The sequence below is a fragment of the Protopterus annectens genome, chromosome 2.part1, assembly GCF_019279795.1.
Source record: "Protopterus annectens isolate FY-2018-M chromosome 2.part1, PAN1.0, whole genome shotgun sequence".
Lineage (NCBI taxonomy): Eukaryota > Metazoa > Chordata > Ceratodontiformes > Protopteridae > Protopterus > Protopterus annectens.
In genome coordinates, this window is record NC_056729.1 from 455,634,220 (window position 1) to 455,652,757 (window position 18,538).

The 18,538-nt window shown below is 39.1% G+C and overlaps 1 protein-coding gene across 1 annotated transcript in view; it reads right to left on the reverse strand.

The window, feature by feature from the left end:
- FREM3 (FRAS1 related extracellular matrix 3) overlaps positions 1-18,538 on the reverse strand; it is a 624,923-nt gene that overhangs the window by 152,660 nt on the left and 453,725 nt on the right. The window contains exon 8 of the mRNA XM_044062250.1: positions 1,124-1,333. Within this exon, the coding sequence (XP_043918185.1) occupies positions 1,124-1,333 (210 nt within the window). The remainder of the gene's footprint in view (positions 1-1,123; positions 1,334-18,538) is intronic.

Below are 18,538 nucleotides of genomic sequence, written 5' to 3' on the forward strand. Positions count from 1 at the left end.
CTTTTGATAATTCTGTTACTGCTCCCTGCACCATCCCTGGGTTTTCTTTTCTGTCCTGTGTTATGTTTTGAGTCCAGATTCATTTTACTGCATACCACCCCTCTTATGCTATGCAGTACTGCACTCTGTTTCCTGCCTGTCTTCTTTACATCTGTTAGAGTGTCTCCCTTTACTTTCCGGTATGATGACTGGCCCTGGTGTTTGGTGTTTGTAGTTCTTTATCCCTATCTTGGCACTTGGCAAGTCATTGCCAACATCTGCCTTGCAGAATTCCCATGGAAATTCTGAAGTCCTTAACTGTAATCCTCAAAACAGAAACTAACTATGTGAATCAGGGGAGCATATACAAATTCTGACTGTGGTATCTTAAAGTATTCCCCTGTCCCCAAGGTGCAGCAACTCAGAGTTTGCATACATATAATGGTAGCAGGTGCGGCCTCCTACACTGGGAGTACACGGAGGTGACCCTCCTTGCAAAACACCTTTTAGTATGCAAAGGCAAATTTCAGAATTCAGTGTTTTGTGTTTGAATCATATTTTATTTTTCAAAGTGTATAAGTTCATAAGATCAGGTTTCCCACTTCTGATGAGCAGCCTGCCTTGTTGGCCCCTCATCTGCAAATACTTTTTTAGTGAGCATCGGTCTGATGGCCATCACATAGTCAGATCATTAACTTGTATAACAAAGATCACACTGTGCTTGTTATCATGCCTGTAGCACTACTATGGACTGCCTTGTCCCACTCAAGCCAACAGTGCCCGAAAGACAGACCTCATATAGCACTTTTGTTCTGCTTTAACTTAATTGCAGCACTGAATCTGCAGTATTTTTATCCAAACCTAAGTAGGCAGTTATCCAAACCTAAGTAACTAATACCATAGTGGGAAAAATGGTATATGGACACATTAATTATGATATTCACAATGTTGTACTAATGTGATAAAAATATTTCTTGGTTAAAAGGGTGCAGTGCACTGGATTATGATGGCAGACCTTTTTTGTAATACAAATAAATGCAAAGAAAAATACATAACAGAGTGTGCTACACTTCATAGTTATAGACATATTTCCTAGCTGTTTTCCAAATAAGAAGCTTATATGTGAATGCTAATGTATACTTACAGTCAGAAATGGAGTCATTAATGGTGATGGTTACTTTGCTAGGCTCTCCAAGCACAGCATTCATAGGCATGCGTAGGACTAGCTCAAATGTTTCCAGTCCCTCTTGTACTGGCTGCCCCAGATCATCGAGGATGGTCACACGGAATGTCTGCATGGTGACACCAGGTGCAAAATCGAGGTTTCGACTGATACCCACATAATCAATTCCAGCTTAGAGAGCGAAAGAAAGAATATTAATTTTTTTGCAGTTTTTATATGAGACGTTTTTTTCATAAAGTTATGTATGTTTACTTGGAAATAATTTAAACACCAGAACTGGAGTACATTCATTGTTATTTGCACTTGATTGCAGCCCCTTTTATAGGCATTCTATGACAAATATCACAGAATGTGTGGACTCAATTATTGCTTTCTCTGCCTTTACCTACAGAGTATGGATCATGATAGGTGTACTCTTTTTCACTGTATGTCTCACATTCTTCTATGCTGGTGAAGATAATATTGAAACCCATTACAGTCATTTTTATAAGACAAGCAACAGAAAAAAATATTCTTTCATTGACTACCCTAGGAGCAGTGTTACACACTACTGGTGCTTCACTGCTGTCTATTTTCTGATGCAGAAGCAGAATCTTTGTATTATAATACTACTTTTGGATAACCAATGTGTAACTTTCTCTTTTCTCTGGAATTTCCAATTATTTGTTTTTTTTAATATTGTCCCCCAACCTGACACAGCCTCAAGCAATTTCCTCCCAAAGGCCTGTACACATGATCATCCCTGGATCTCCCAATTACTCCTTTCTGACTACCCTGGATGTGAACCTCTGTCAGGTGGGCCCCTGACTCCACAGGAAGTGAACCTCAACGGTAACTCTCAGTAAGGTGGAAAGTAGTGAGTATGGAGCCTGACAGCTATTTATTTATTTATTTACTCGACTTGATAACAAGGGTAAAGCACTGATCCAAATGGACCTAGTTTATTCTCAGCCCAGACGAACATAAAAGACAGCAGACAAGCAAGTTAACAAGAAGTATTATGAATGCAAACAAAATGCTGTGTGAAGATAAGCAATGAGCTAATAACAGCAATAATAATAAATTATACGGTACAAGTGACAACAGGAAGGGCTGTTAAGGGTAAGGGGGAAGAGGAAGAAGAAGAAGACAGTGAAATAGTGAAGTGATAGAGCACAAAGTGGAAAAGATAACAAAAGTACGGCACACAGAAATCACCCATATACAATATAAACAAATTAGAAGAGATGTGACATATTAGTGCAGAGAAATAACATGAAGAAAACAAAGGTGCCTGACTAGTGCAGGGGAAGTGATGAGTCCAGAGGGAAAGCATTTGCAAATTGACTCGGATATAAGATGATCTTTAAGCTTAGCACAAAATAATGGAGGTCTTTAATACCGTTAGACAGGGAGTCCCAGAGTTTATGCCTAGGGTAGAGAAGGCATGGTTAGTGCAATGGTCTGGTTCTGGGACATTGAAGAAGTGGACCAGAGTAGTTAAGATTTCTTAGAGGGTAACTGGGGGTCATCTGAAGAGGCTGGAGGTAATGGAAGGACAGGACTGTTCTTTGAGGAGCATGTAGATTTGGGATTCAGCTGGTTGATTTCTCCACCTGTAAAGGTGGTTAATTCAGTGATATCAGGACATCACTGGCATCATTACTGCCCCCAGTTTTAAGCTTGAGATGTTCTCTTGAAGCTCCTGGTCTCCACCTGGGGCTACCCACACATTGGGTTTCCTCTCACCCATCATTGTATATGACAGCTGGCCAATTAGTTACATCATCCTATCTATCCTCTCTATCCCAGCTAGCCCTACCAGTAGGCTGAGCCATTCTCAAACTTAGGCTGCCAGTGGCAGTTAGCTACCATATTTCTTTACCATTGGGCTTTCTATTTCCATATTATTATTTACTGTTTAACATTTCATTTAAAATGTCAAGTTTCCAAATTTCTTTTAACATTTTCATAGTCTACTTCCCATTCCCTGTCTTCTGTATCTTCTCCTCCTTCTAACAAATCTTCTGTGCCTCTTTTCCCTAAGCTCTGGATTTACTCAGATTAATTACATGTATTTAAGTCTTTAGCACTACTCATATGTAGTGATTTATGGCCCTTGCCATTACCTGACAGGTATTCTACTTTCCAGGTTTTAGCACCTGGTGAAAAAAAAAAGAACAAAACTAAACAAAAATGCATGATCTGCAGGTCCAACAGCAATGAAACTCAAGTCACAAACAAATCCTACGTCAAACAATAAAGATTCATAACATCTAGTAAGAGCTCCAGAAATTCTAAGTCAGGCAGAAAAATGAATATCATTATCTGTCATTCTGATCTAATGGGCCATGACATCTAGTGGAATAGTGATAGATCCTACTGGTATACATGTGTGTGTGTGTGTGTGTGTGTGTGTGTGTGTGTGTGTGTGTGTGTGTGTGTATATATATATATACATATATATGAATAAATATATGTGTGTATATATATATATATATATATATATATATATATATATATATATATATATATATATATATCTATATATATATTTTTAGGCACTGGGTGGCAGTGAAGAGTTACCGAATAGCTGGGTAACTACAGCAGAGCTAGTGAGAGATGGCTAGAAGGGTGCTTGGTGTGACATCTGGAAAGAGGAAGGAGGACAAGGAGACCTGGTGGTGGAATGAAGAAGTACAGGAGAGTATACAGAGAAAGAGGTTGGCGAAGAAGACGTGGGATTGTCAAAGAGATGAAGAAAGTAGACAAGAGTATAAGGAGATGAGGTGCATGGCAAAGAGAGAGGTGGCGAAGGCTAAGGGTAAGGCGTATGAAGAGTTGTATAAAAGGTTGGACACTAAGGAGGGAGAAAAGGACCTGTACCGACTGGTTAGACAGAGGGACCGAGCTAGTTAAGATGTGCAGCAGGTAAGGGTGATAAAGGATAATGAGGGAAACATACTCACAAGCGAGGAGAGTGTGTTGAGCAGATGGAAAGAGTACTTTGAGGGGTTGATGAATGAAGAGAATGAGAGGGAGAGAAGGTTGGATGATGTGCGGATAGTGAATCATGAAGTGCAGTGGATTAGCAAGGAGGAAGTAAGGATAGCTATGACGAGGATGAAGAATGGAAAGGCTGTTGGTCCAGATGACATACCTGTGGAAGCATGGAGGTATTTAGGTGAAATTGCAGTGGAGTTTTTAACTAGATTGTTTAATGAAATCTTGGAAAGTGAGAGGATGCCTGAGGAATGGAGAAAAAGTGTTTTGGTACCGATTTTTAAGAATAAGGGTGATGTGCAGAGCTGTAGTAACTACAGAGGGATTAAACTGATCAGTCACAGCATGAAGTTATGGGAAAGAGTAGTGGAAGCTAGGTTAAGAAGGGAGGTGATTATTAGTGATCAGCAGTATGGTTTCATGCCAGGAAAGAGCACTACAGATGCGATGTTTGCTCTGAGAGTGTTGATGGAGAAGTACAGAGAAGGTCAGAAGGAGTTGCATTGTGTCTTTGTGGATTTAGAGAAAGCATATGACAGGGTGCCTAGAGAGGAGTTGTGGTATTGTATGAGGAAGTTGGGAGTGTCAGAGAAGTATGTAAGAGTGGTACAAGATATGTACGAGGGTAGTGTGACAGCGGTGAGGTCTGCAGTGGAAGTGACAGATGCGTTTAAGGTGGAGGTGGGATTACATGAAGGATCAGCTCTGAGCCCTTTCTTATTTGCAATGGTGATGGGCAGGTTGACAGACGAGATCAGACAGGAGTCCCCATGGACTATGATGTTTGCAGATGACATTGTGATCTGTAGTGAGAGTAGGGAACAGTTGGAAGAGACCCTGGAGAGGTGGAGATATGCTCTAGAGAGAAGAGGAATGAAGGTCAGCAGGACTAAGACAGAATATATGTGTGTGAATGAGGGGAAGGATAGAGGAATGGTGAGGATGCAGGGAGTAGAGGTGGTGAAGGTGAATGAGTTTAAGTACTTGGGATCAACAGTTCAGAGTAATGGTGAGTGTGGAAGAGAGGTGAAGAAGAGAGTACAGACAGGATGGAGTGGGTGGAGAAGATTGTCAGGAGTAATTTGTGACAGACGAGTACCAGTAAGAGTGAAAGGGATGGTCTACAAGACGGTAGTGAGACCAGCTATGTTATACAGATTGGAGACAGTGGCACTGACAAAAAGGCAGGAGTCAGAGCTTGACGTGGCAGAGTTGAAGATGTTAAGATTTGCACTGGGTGTGACGAGGATGGACAGGATTAGGAATAAGTATATTAGAGGGTCAGCCCAGGTTGGAAGGTTTGGAGACAAAGCCAGAGAGGCAAGATTACGCTGGTCTGGACATGTGCTGAGAAGGGATGCAGAGTATATTGGGAAAAAGATGCTAAGGATGAAGCTGCCAGGTAACAGGAAAAGAGGAAGGCCTAAGATAAGGTTTATGGATGTGGTGAGAGAGGATATGCAGGTGGTTGGTGTGTGACAGAGCAAGATGCAGAGGACAGGAGGAAATGGAAACAGTTGATCTGCTTTAGCGACCCCTAACGGGAGCAGCCGAAAGAAGAAGAAGAAGAAGATGAATATCTATATATATGAATATATCTATCTATATACCTATATCTATATCTATATATATGATATATATACCTATATATAGGAATAAGGGGTGGTCCCCAACCCTTACTTCTTGAAATAAAAGAGTTGGAGTGGCAACTGTTATTGAACGCCTTTGCTCCACCAGGCTTAAACGAATCATGTAATATATCGGTAATTTTAAAACTTAAAAGTTACCTTAGGCCTTGATGTAAAGTCTCTAGTTGATGGAAACATTTTAGTTGCCATTTTTAGGTGTATGATCAGAATTTAAATAATTCACTGTCTATGCTTAGATAAATTTATTAATTTTAATGTGTTTTTAAATAAATCTTTTTAAAATATTGTGAAACATTTTTTATATATAAAAATTTCTTACAAAAATTTCTTACATATGATGGGCTAAACATTATTATGGTAAGATCTGCTGTTGTAGTTAGGTTTGGTTGAATTAATGACACTATCTAATATATGGTGTTGATTATATGCACATATATTCTTTTGATACTTTTTGATATCTAACTATGGTGTAACTCCACAACACAGCTATATTACTTGTCCACACTTAACTGATGTTGTTTTATTTTGGCACTGTGTGTTTTTTAAAAGTGTATAACGCCAGGTACTAGTTTTTATGTTTGTCTCCTGGCGGGTCCTTTAAATGAATACAACAATAAGCCTCATTTATAAAGGATGTGATGTCACCAATGCTGGGTTGTGGGGCTATAAAGCAGTAATTTGTTTTATTCTCAATTGTCTGAGGAAGCTACTGCTACTTAACAGTGGCGAAAACGTTTTGAATAAAGTACGTTTACTTTATTTTGGTGCTCTGTGCTACATTTCCTTTTTTTGTACGTATATCTATATATATATATATATATCTATATATATATATATATATATATATATATATATATATATATATATAGATATATATCCTCATATGGTCGAGACCATAAGTTTGAATTTGCAGAATTTCGAGCATTTCAATGGAAATCTCCATAAGGAGAGGTTCCCATTTTGTTCAATGTGGTGCGATCTCAGAGTTGGTATATTTAAGTAGTGGGGGGTGTGGGGGGCTTGCCCCCTGCTTACAACAGTTTATTTTGTTTTCTTTTCTTTTTTTTTGTTTTTTATCCATAGTCGAAGTTTTTTAACTTCGAACAGGATGGTTCAAACATTCTGTGGTCGAGGTTATTAAACTTCGACTATGTGATATAGACCAATATAATATGTGTGTGTGTGTGTGTGTGTGTGTGTGTGTGTGTGTATACACACACACACACACACACACACACACATATATATATATATATATATATATATATATATATATATATATACAGAGAGATAGAGAGAGGGTTATAAAATAACACCTTGGCCCAGCAAGAGTTTGATTAAGTATGAGATATCTGCTGTAGCTGCTTGACTCTGACACATTAGGGGGACTACATTATTTGGGGAAAACTGGAAATCACTAAAGCTTGGAAGCAGATAGGCAGAGTAAATAAAGTTGATAGGTGGAAAAGGAACCTGGAGGATTTTAGGAAGTTGGTAGATACAGTTAGACTCAGAAGTTTATAAGATTGGATTAACAGAATGTGGGGAAAGTTTCACAACTAGTGTGTGTTTGTGCATGTACGTCTGTATACTTGTGGAATACGATAGTTACTAGAAGCAGATAATTTTGATAGCAGTTTAGTTGACAACATTTTTGAAATATTGAAATTCACATGGTCGAGACCATCTAATCAACATTTCAAAAGTCAAAAAGAAGAAGACAAAACAAACAGCATTTTTACAGGGGATAAGCATCTCCAGTACCCCAGTACCACTTGCTTTTGTACCTTCTCTCGGTATACTTTCCCAGGACATCACCTAGAAGCAAATTTTGTACTGATTTGCTTAAGTTATATACAATTTGCACATAAATGTACTTAAATAATATTAAGGCCAGCAAATATTGGGCCTTGCTTTATGCCAGATCTGCTATTCCACAGATATTATAGTTTATGTAAGTTGGCAAAGTAGGTTGTACTAGGAATGGAATTCATACCTTTTTCACTTGTATGGCTGAGTAAATATTATAAAGCTTTAGAGTTCAAGTTGTACAACAAATTACACCAGGCTGCAAAGTATTTCACTACTCACTCATAGAATAAACACTATCTGGAGTTAGATAAAAGGTAAAATTAAATTTTATTTCATAACATTAAAAAAATAGCAATCCAGTGTTCCACCTTCTAGGCTAAATCACAATGACTACTAAAAAGGTGCAATGCCCACACAACTATCCAACAACAGAAAACTGAGGAAAGAGAGAGAGAGAGAAAATTCTAGTAAATATATGCATTAAAATGCATACAGAACACTTCTGATTCATTTCATTAGTAATGCCATTAGAATACAAGTTAATGAAATAAAAATAAATAAGCCTTACTTCTTTCTGTAAAAATATAAATATTCAAAAGTAAATATTTATTCTTACATTCATACACAATAAAAATAAAAGTCAGCTTATTCAAAATCCCTGCTATGCCCATATTAAAATGCTCAGCATTTTGAATTGTTACTGTAGCACTTTTAATATCCTTCATGGTGCATTGATGTGAGCAAATTTTGTTCCCAGTTACTTTAATTCTTTTATGGGAAATGTGGAGCAACAGAGTTTTTTATTGTGATTTATTATGAATTTTAATTATGTATTTACCATAATTTTCTCTCACACAAACCTTAGTTTTCTATTGGTGGAATGTAGAAATGCTATTATAAAAAGTAAATATTTTGCAGTTAGTGTGATTTAACTTAGCGGGTAAGACATTGAAGCAGTCATTCATTTCATGTTATGAGATAATGAGTTTTACCTTTTATCTGACTCCGAACATTTCAGAGACAAACAATTATTACAGAGACAAGAGTACTCCGTATGTATTCATCTATCTACAATGGAATGTCTAAACTCATATCTTTTCTCCAAACAGATTGCATTTGAGATCTTATAAGCAGATATTGTAGCTTATACTTGTGCAAGTTTTCCTTGCAAAATTGTGTTCTCTTACTAAGGTCTATTGCCAGGATTGCTGCTTTTGGTCTGTGACTAAAAAGTGATGCCCTGGGACATCACTGGTGGAGGGCCATCATAGTAAATAACAAAACCGCCTACCAGCTGTTAGCCTCAGGCAGCAAGTGATGGACTCAGTTACAAAGGGTACAGTTTTCCAGGTGGGATTTATTAGTGGAAACAGTACAAAGGAGGTCAGAAAGTCAAAGTATATGGGAATCAATTATTCAGTTTCCCCTCACAATGATATTTAAAAAAAAGAATGTTGGTTAAGTCAATCTTCAAGCAAGCTAGAAAGTTCAATGACAGCAAACTGTGTAAAGTCTACAGCTCATTGAACTGGGTCTCCACATATTAAGTCATTACAGCTGGGACTTTGTCTTTGCCCCAAGGTACAGTGAAATACTTAATGTTAATAAGTCGGAGTATGCAGAAGGCACTGCCTCCTATTTGGGAATGATGAGGGATTACCCTGTAAAGCTACAGTTTCTGTATTATTTGAAAATTGTTTGATTTTTTGTTCAATTTGTGATGACTTTCAATTATTTAATGCTCTATGAACTGCCTGGGATCCAAGCCCCCCCTCCCCAACAGAGATCTTGGACTGCATAAAGGCAGACAACAGAAGGATGGAGGTATGTTTTTCAAGGATGAATTAAAAGGGTGTTAAGAGTGGGCCAATGTAAAAGAAACCCTAATGGAAAAAATAAACTTCTACATTACAAAACAAATGGCATGAGGGAGTCCTTATGATATTTCAAGGAATAAATGATAATGCTAGACTGAAAAAGATGGCATCCTGAAAAAAATATGAGCACACATTATGAAGGTATCTGAATAAGCAGTAGGAGAACTGATAAAATGTCATTAGAGTAGAAACAGAAAAGAAATGATGCAGAAGATGTAAAAGACATAAAAACATTTAGTTACTTTGGGAACATAAAAAATGGAAGAGGAATACTAAATGCTTAAAGGGGAAAGGGAGACTGGTTCAAGTGCAACTAGAAAATGTATTAAGAAAACACATAGGTTCATAGGTTCATAGGTTGGTACTAGGCTATCAGCCCTAGGGCCTATACAAGCCTAGCCATAACAATTCCCTGGCTATTTCTTCCCACACTATTTACTTCCCTGGACCCCTGTCTAGCAGGGCAACTGACATGATCCCCGGGGTGAATTTCCTTTCTCCCATCCAATCATCAAGGTTCCTTTTGAAGAGGGCCAGAAAGGCACTCTGCTTGACATGTATGGGCAATCTATTCCAGAGTCTGGGGAGTCTCTGGGTCAGGAACCTATCCCTCCAGCATGTTTTGTTTATTGTGATGACAAGGTTTAGATCCCTGGAGCATGTGGCTCTGAGTGATTGGGATTTCTTTAAGTGTAGCATGTCCAACAGCTCTGGGTTTGACATGGCCTTGTATGTTAAGCAGAGATTGCCTCTGAGTAGACGATATGCAACAGAGTATAGCTGGAGTTTTTTAAGGCGGTCAGCATAGGGCATCTGCTTTAGGCCTGTGATTCTTTTAGTGAGGTATATCTGCGGCCTTTCTAGTTGTTGCAGATGACTTGAGAGGTACATACCAAATGGGGCGTTGTATTCTATAATGGGTCTAATGAGGGATGAGTACAGTGGGACAATGACCTCCTTTTTTCTGGATGAAAAGCCCTTAGTGATGAGGTGTGCCACATAGAAGGACTTCCTTACTGTTGTGGTGATGTGGTTATCGAAGGTGAGGCCACTGTCCACCTGTGTCCCTAAGTCTCTTATCACACTTTCAGTGTTTAGTGTACTGCCACCTATATGGTAATTCATTGATACATGTTTTTTCCCAAAGGGGATAACTATACATTTCTTGGCATTGAGCTTGAGCCCGTGGCTCTGGCACCAAGCATCTGTTTCTGTAAGGCCCTTTTGTAGAGTATCCACATCATTTGGGGATTCAATAATGGCTTCCAGTTTGAAGTCATCTGCAAACTTTGTTAGCCAGAGTCCCTTAGTGTTGGTCTGCACTTAAGAGAAGTAGATGCCAAACAAGAGTGGTCCCAAGACTGAACCCTGAGGTACTTCACTTGTCACTTGTCTGGAGCTGGATTTGGAGTCGGCTACTTTTACAGTGTGGGTTCTTTCAGTAAGCCAGTTAGCAACCCATTGGGTGACGTAGGGATTAATGCCCAGTTTAGCAAGTTTATCTATGATTCCAGAGTGGGGGATGGTGTCAAAGGCCTTGGCAAGGTCTAGATAGGCTGTGTGGACCACCTTACCCTTGTCCATGGCTCTGGAGACTGATTCAAAGAAGTCAATCAGGTTCAGGAGACAAGATCAGCCCTTCACGAACCCAAACTGGGTGGGGTCCAGTGTTTGAAGGTTGCCAATGTCTTTGTTTATAAGTTCCATGATAATACGCTCCATGGCCTTGCAGATAAGGCTTGTCAGACTGATGGGACGGTAGTTTCCAGGATCCAAGGTGGATCCCCCCTTGTGGAGTGGGATGTATGTAGCTGTGCGCCACTCAGTGGGCACGAATTCTGAGGTGAGGCTATGATTAAACATGACACTTAGGTGAGGTGCTTCATTTTGTAGTTCATGTAGTACACAGCCTGGGATGTCATCTGGCCCCATGGATGCTGTATTCTTAGCTTTGGAAAGTGCGTTTTTTACCTGTGTGGCCATTATTACCAGAATTTGGCAATCTTCTGTTATTGAGATGGGCCATTTAGGGGGTGAGAGGGAGGTGTAGTTGGCACTGAATCGATCTGCCAGGATATTGGCAATATCCTTGGGATCAGTATTTTTAATGCCATTCTGTTTTAGCTCAGAGCAGATCTGAGCATTGCCATTTAGATTCTTGACATAGTTATAGAATGCCTTGTGGTTGTCTTTGGAATCTTTGGCAATTTTATTTTCGTAACTAGCTTTGGAGGATTTTATGGGGGATCTCAGTTTCTTACTGAGGCTTGTAAGGGAGTTTTTTGCATCCTGGGATTTTCCTCTTTTCTGCAACGGTTTCTTCCTTTTGTTGTAAAGCTTGCTTATGGCAGGGAACCACCAGATTGGCTTCCTTTTTTGGATGAGAGCACCTTGGTTCTATTTGGGATGGCACGATTCATGCATGAGTGGATGTGCTCGTACAGTGCCTTAGTGTAGGATTCAGCAGTTGAACTTTCAGTTCCCGTCTGCATGGGTGTCATGAAGTTTGTCACTTCTGACTTGAGTAGTATGAAGTTAGCTTTGGAGAAGTTTTTTATGGAGGTTTCCTTACTGGGGAGTGGGATCTGGATGTTAAGGGTGATTAGCTTATGGTCAGACCTGACTAATGAGGGGGTGACCATAGGTGTGGAGCATCGATTTCCCATGTTGGTAATGACCAGGTCTAGAATATTGGACCCCCTGGTGGGACTATGGATTAGCTGATCCAGGGCATTGGAATTTATGAATTCCAAGAACCGTTGGGCAAAGGTGTTGGTACATGAGTAGTTTTCCCAGTTAATGGCAGGGTACTTAAAATCACCCAGTATTAGGGTGTTTGGTTCTATCTTAATATTTTCCAGTATGTCTAGAAAGGTGTAGTGAGAATCTTGGGGTATGGTGGGGGATCTGTAGCAAGCTACAATTTGGATTGCAGTCTTACCTAGTGTTAGTTGCACCTGGAGAATTTCAGACGCATTGTGTTGGGCAACTAGCCTGGTGATGTGAATATCCTTGGTGAGTATTGACACTCCTCCACCTTTAGTGTTTCGGTCCTGCTTTGGTGGCCGAAAAGTGTGGTAAGAGTTGTAGCCTGGTATTGCAGGGGTGCTCTCTGGAGCCTTGAACCAGGTCTCAGTTACTGCACAGATATTGATGTTCTCCATTTTTAGGAGTGCCTCGAGAGAGTGCATTTTGAGGTTTAGACTTCTAGCATTGAGTAGCATTACATTCAGATTTTGCATGCTTGTACCTGTTACGGTGGTGGTTTTGTCCTTTGAACTTTGCCTAAAAAAGGCACTATAGGGGTTGCAAGAGCCTTAGCCAGTAACCTGAATCCCAGGGGTGACAAGTGCAGACCATCTCTGGCAAAGCATCGTGGTCTGTCAATCATGTCATCCCAGGCAGACAGATACTGGATCCCCTTTGAATGACACCAGAAGCTTAGCCAATTGTTGAAGTCAATCATTTTGTCCTTATATTGTGGTATCATTCTGGGCAAAGGTAGGATGCTACTCAGGGCTAGGGTCATACCTGCTTGGGCCACATGATCCGAGAGCTCTTCCATGTCTCTTTTCATGTAGTCCAGGGAGGTACGTCTCAAGTCATTCACTCCAACATGGACAATGACAGAATCATATTTGCACTTGTTGTGGAGTGACTTGAGTGCATGCATTATGTGGCGGATCCTGGCACCCGACAGGCAACTGACTGTAATTTTCTCCTTGTTCAACCTAGTGAGAGGGACATCAGTGTGCCGGACTATAGAGTCACCTATGACTAAAGTGTTAGGTACATTGTCTTGCCTTAGGGGCTGTTGCTGGGTGGCACACTGGTGTTGTGAACTGTGACACTTTGGTTGTGATTGGTGTTTGCGTTTCAGCTTCAGAGGTCCTTGTTGCTTGGGCAGGTTACAGTTAAGGGCCTCTGCATATGTGGATTTAGTGTTGCTATGTGTGGGTGTTGGTGGTGTGGGTTTAGAAGGGCTATGTGTTGCTTGAGGTGTAGTGTGGGTGTTAACCTTCTCCTCTTGACTGTCTAGCACAATCCTGGGTGGAGAGAGCTTTACTTCCATTTTGGCTATGTAAGTGCATCTCTCACAGGTTGTAGCATTGGGTAGTAGGAGGAGAGGGTTGTCTGTGCACATGAGGCAATTGCTGCATTGCCCCAGTATGCCCAGATTCACCAGGTGGACAGGAGAAATCACCAGAAGCTGACCCTTGGACATGCCTGGTTTGGTGCCTTTTTTTGTAAAGTACAGGAGCTGTTTTCCCTTACCTTAGCAAGGTACTTTGCAATTATAGGCTGTTTAGTGCCTACTATTAATTTCTCCTTATTAACAAGGAGAGTTGAGTGCTTGTATCAGTTTAAGGCTTCCTAGTGCTTTCCAGCAGGTATTAGAGAAAGTGCTAGTCACAGGGATGCTTAAAGGTAAGATGAAAAAAAATGCACACTGCAGTGTGCACTAGAGAAGTTAGATGTGAAAGTAGGTAACTTAAGTTTTACCTGTTTAAAAAGTTAAGGTTTAGTGGTGAGTTACTATTTTTAAAACAGCAAGATGGATTGAAAGGGGTGGTCACTTTTGTATTCTGGTACTTGGAATACAGTAGGATGGCCAATAAATTTAAATTGTTGAAGGGGAGGGATTTCAAAAATGATGATTTTGTGATTACTCACACAAGCCAGTGAAAGTAGAGAGGAAATGAGATATATGGTCAGATTAACATAAGAGGCAGGCAACTAGAAAGACAGTGGTCTCTTTTGAAGTTTTAACATGCTGTTAAAGCAGAATGCAAGTAAAACACAAGGTAAAGAAAACAAACCACAGTATTCAAAATATAGAAAGGCAATACATTAATACAAAATACAAAAAATAAAAGTAAACTAACCTTTCCTTCACAGAAAAGTGTAGCAGAGTCTGGATGAGCCTTTCTGGTAAAGCTCTGAAATGTTTTATTTTACCCCTTAAATAGAAGGTTGAGTTCCCAGCTCCACCCCCTCAGTTAACAAATAATTAACCTTAAGTGACCTCTTCTATCTTATGAATGAGTCCTTAATTGATCAGTTCAAATTTCTGCCTGACTCAGAAGAGAGAGAGCTGTGGTCTCTTTTGAAGTTTTAATATGCTGTTAAAGCAGAATGCAAGTAAAACACAAGGTAAAGAAACAAACCACAGTATTCAAAATATAGAAAGGCAATAAATTAATACAAAATACAAAAAATAAAAGCAAACTAACCTTTCCTTCACAGCAAAGTGTAGCAGAGTCTGGATGAGCCTTTCTGGTAAAGCTCTGAAATGTTTTATTTTACCCCTTAAATAGAAGGTTGAGTTCCCAGCTCCACCCCCTCAGTTAACAAATAATTAACCTTAAGTGACCTCTTCTATCTTATGAATGAGTCCTTAATTGATCAGTCCTAATTTCTGCCAGACTCAGAAGAGAGAGAGCTGTGGTCTCTTTTGAAGTTTTAATATGCTGTTAAAGCAGAATGCAAGTAAAACACAAGGTAAAGAAAACAAACCACAGTATTCAAAATATAGAAAGGCAATAAATTAATACAAAATACAAAAATAAAAGCAAACTAACCTTTCCTTCACAGCAAAGTGTAGCAGAGTCTGGATGAGCCTTTCTGGTAAAGCTCTGAAATGTTTTATTTTACCCCTTAAATAGAAGGTTTAGTTCCTAGCTCCACCCCCTCAGTTAACAAATGATTAACCTTAAGTGACCTCTTCTATCTTATGAATGAGTCCTTAATTGATCAGTTCTAATTTCTGCCTGACTCAGAAGAGAGAGAGCTGTGGTCTCTTTTGAAGTTTTAATATGCTGTTAAAGCAGAATGCAAGTAAAACACAAGGTATAGAAAACAAACCACAGTATTCAAAACATAGAAAGGCAATAAATTAATACAAAATACAAAAAATAAAAGCAAACTAACCTTTCCTTCACAGCAAAGTGTAGCAGAGTCTGGATGCGCCTTTCTGGTAAAGCATGCAAACATACAGTACATACGTATATATATATATATATATATATATATATATATATATATATATATATATGTACACACACACACACACACACACACACACACACACACACACACACACATATACATAAACATTTATGGGTGCAAAATTTCTTATCAAATGGACACAATGTCGGGATCAGTTTGGTTGACACCATTTAGTTGACAGAAACAAATGGAAGATAAGTGCAAGAGACTGACAAGTCCCAGGTAGGGGAATATTCCCTTCCCTGGGTATTGTGCAATCCTGGAGTTAGTATATATAATTAGCAGTAGCATAGCTAGGGCAGGGCAAATGAAAGAATCAAACCAGATGCTGCCTTTTGTGGGGAGCAATTCACCTATGTCAGAAAAAAAAAACTTTTTATTTTTAATTTCTCTTTCAGTGAAATGACAATGCATATGTCTAAAATGGAAGTCTCGGACACTCCTTCATGCCTCCCTCCCCCGCTTACATCACCTTACATTGGTACCTCCCCAAAATGAAATGTGATTGGCTGCGGAGGTAGAAGGGGTGGTGCCATGGTGAAATAAGGTCAGTCTTTCTTGGGGATACATCTTTGGTACCAACAGTGAGCAATTTCTATTGCCAAAGAAACAATATCTCTCGGTTCACTGTGGGCACATTTACTTATTAAAAAGAAAATTCATGACTTGGACAAAATTGTCTAAATTCATCAAGGGGGTCGACTCGACAGATTCAACTGTGAACTGGAACTCATGGAGGACAGACAGCAGTAGCAAAATAAACTGAGTGAGAGGGAAGAAAAAACAAACAAAAAAACAAGTAAGTAGTAGGATTATTTATTATGCTGTCTGTGCAGACAATGGAGAAAGTTGGCAAACCACTACAGGGATTTTTGGAGGGAACTCTTTTATTCTGGTATCATTTTGTGTGCTTGTGTTTTGTGTATACATGGACAAAATCAAGTTGAACTACTGAAGGGGTTGTTGGGGGGAAATGTACCATTTTGATGTCTGTGCATATATACATGGATGTACAAATTACTGAAGGGGTTGTTGGAGGAAATGTTTCTTTTTGATGCTTGTGCACACATCCATGGATGGACAGACAAATGAAAGGGTCATTGGGCAAATGTTTCATTTTTGTGCTTGTGCATCCATGCATACATAGATGGGCAGACTACTGAAGGGGTCTTTGGGGGGATGTTTCATTTTGGTGCTTTTGCATACATACATACATACATACATACATGGATGCTTGTACAAACATACATACATAATGGACAGACTACTGAAGGGGTTTTTGGGGGATGTTTCATTTTGGTGCTTGTGCATACATACATGTATGGACACAGACTACTGAAGGGATCATGGGAAGGGGTGTTTCATTTTGATGCTGTTTGGTGCTTGTGGGCACAGATGGATGGACTTCTGAAGGGGTTGCTGAGGGAAATTATTCATTTTGATGTCATTTTAGGGCTTGGGCATACATGGGCAGACTACTGAAGGCATCTTTGGGAGAAACTTATTTACTTATTTATTTGTTTGGCATTTGTTTACTGGGAAAGTCTGACTGGAACATGAGGTTCCCATTTTCAGCAGAGGCCTGGGGAGAAAAGCTCCAGATACATATGGTTAACAGAATGAGAAACTAGTCAGACATAATAAACTCATAACATTCAAGCACAAATATGAAAACAACACATTAGTTGTCAGAATGAGAACTTAACAGACATTATAAAGTCATAGCATTGAAGCTTAAAATTTGCAAAGATACACATTAGTTTGTCAGAATAAAAACTCAACAAACATAATAAAGTCATAGTGCTTTATTTTGATGTCATTTTGTGCTTGTGTGCATACCTGGACAGACTATTGGTGTCTGAAGGTGTATTTGGGGGGAAAGGTTCATTTTGATGTCATTTTGGTGCTTATGAATACATTGACAGACTACTAAACGTTTCCTTGGTGGAGATGATTCATTTTGATGTCATTTGGTTCATTGGAGAAAATGTTTCATTTTGGTATTGATGCATACATGGACAAACTAGTGAAGGGAGCCTTGGGCAAAATTATTCATTTTGGTGTCATTTGGTGTGTGTGAATACAGAGACAGACTACTGAAGGAGTCATTAAGAGAAATGTTTCATTTTAGTGCTTGTGCAGAAATGGACAAACTACTGAAGGGATCCTTGGGAGAAATGATTCATTTTCAGCATTTCATGCTTGTGCATGCATGTGGAAACTATTGAAGGGGTCGTTGGGAGAAATATTTATTTTGATTTTCACCTGAGCAATGTCTTGTATTTCAACTTGAATAGTAACTGTTAAATGGTACACAGCATCCTGGAACATATGATTGCATGTCCAATGGTGTTTACTTACACTTACACAAAACTGTGATGTTATTCAGTCATGTTTTATTTTTAATATCTGTGTGATTTCTTTAATGTGCTAAAGTTGTGTTGTGTTTGGTTATGCATTACATGACAGCTAAATACGTAACTCTGGAAATGCATTAAACCTTCAATACAAATACCTGTTTGGTAATGCTTTTGAGCCTCTTGGTCTCTTATGTTTATGTCAAGGCATTTTTCCCATCCCATTAAAAAAATATGATCTGAGTGTGTGTGTGAGGGAATGGGGGCACCAAATAAGGGTATTGCCCTGGGCTCCAAATGGACTTGTTACTTCTTTGAAAATTAGTAGGGGTTGTGGTGTGTGTGTGGGTGAGTGTAGTCTCCCTGCAAAAAAACACTTGCTGTTGGTTTAACTTGCTGCAGGTTAATCCTTAGTTTCATGTTTCTACATTAGTACACTGATATTATGAACACTGATGCACCTGTTTGACAAGAAAGTATAGGTCCATATATATATATATATATATATATATATATATATATATATATATATATATATATATAGACTATAGATATATAGACAAGCTCAAGTGAGCACTTGTCTACAGAACCAATTTCCTGTGGTCTATATTAATTTATCTCTCTATCTATATATCTATCTAATCTATATGTATATATATATACACACACACACACACACACACACACACA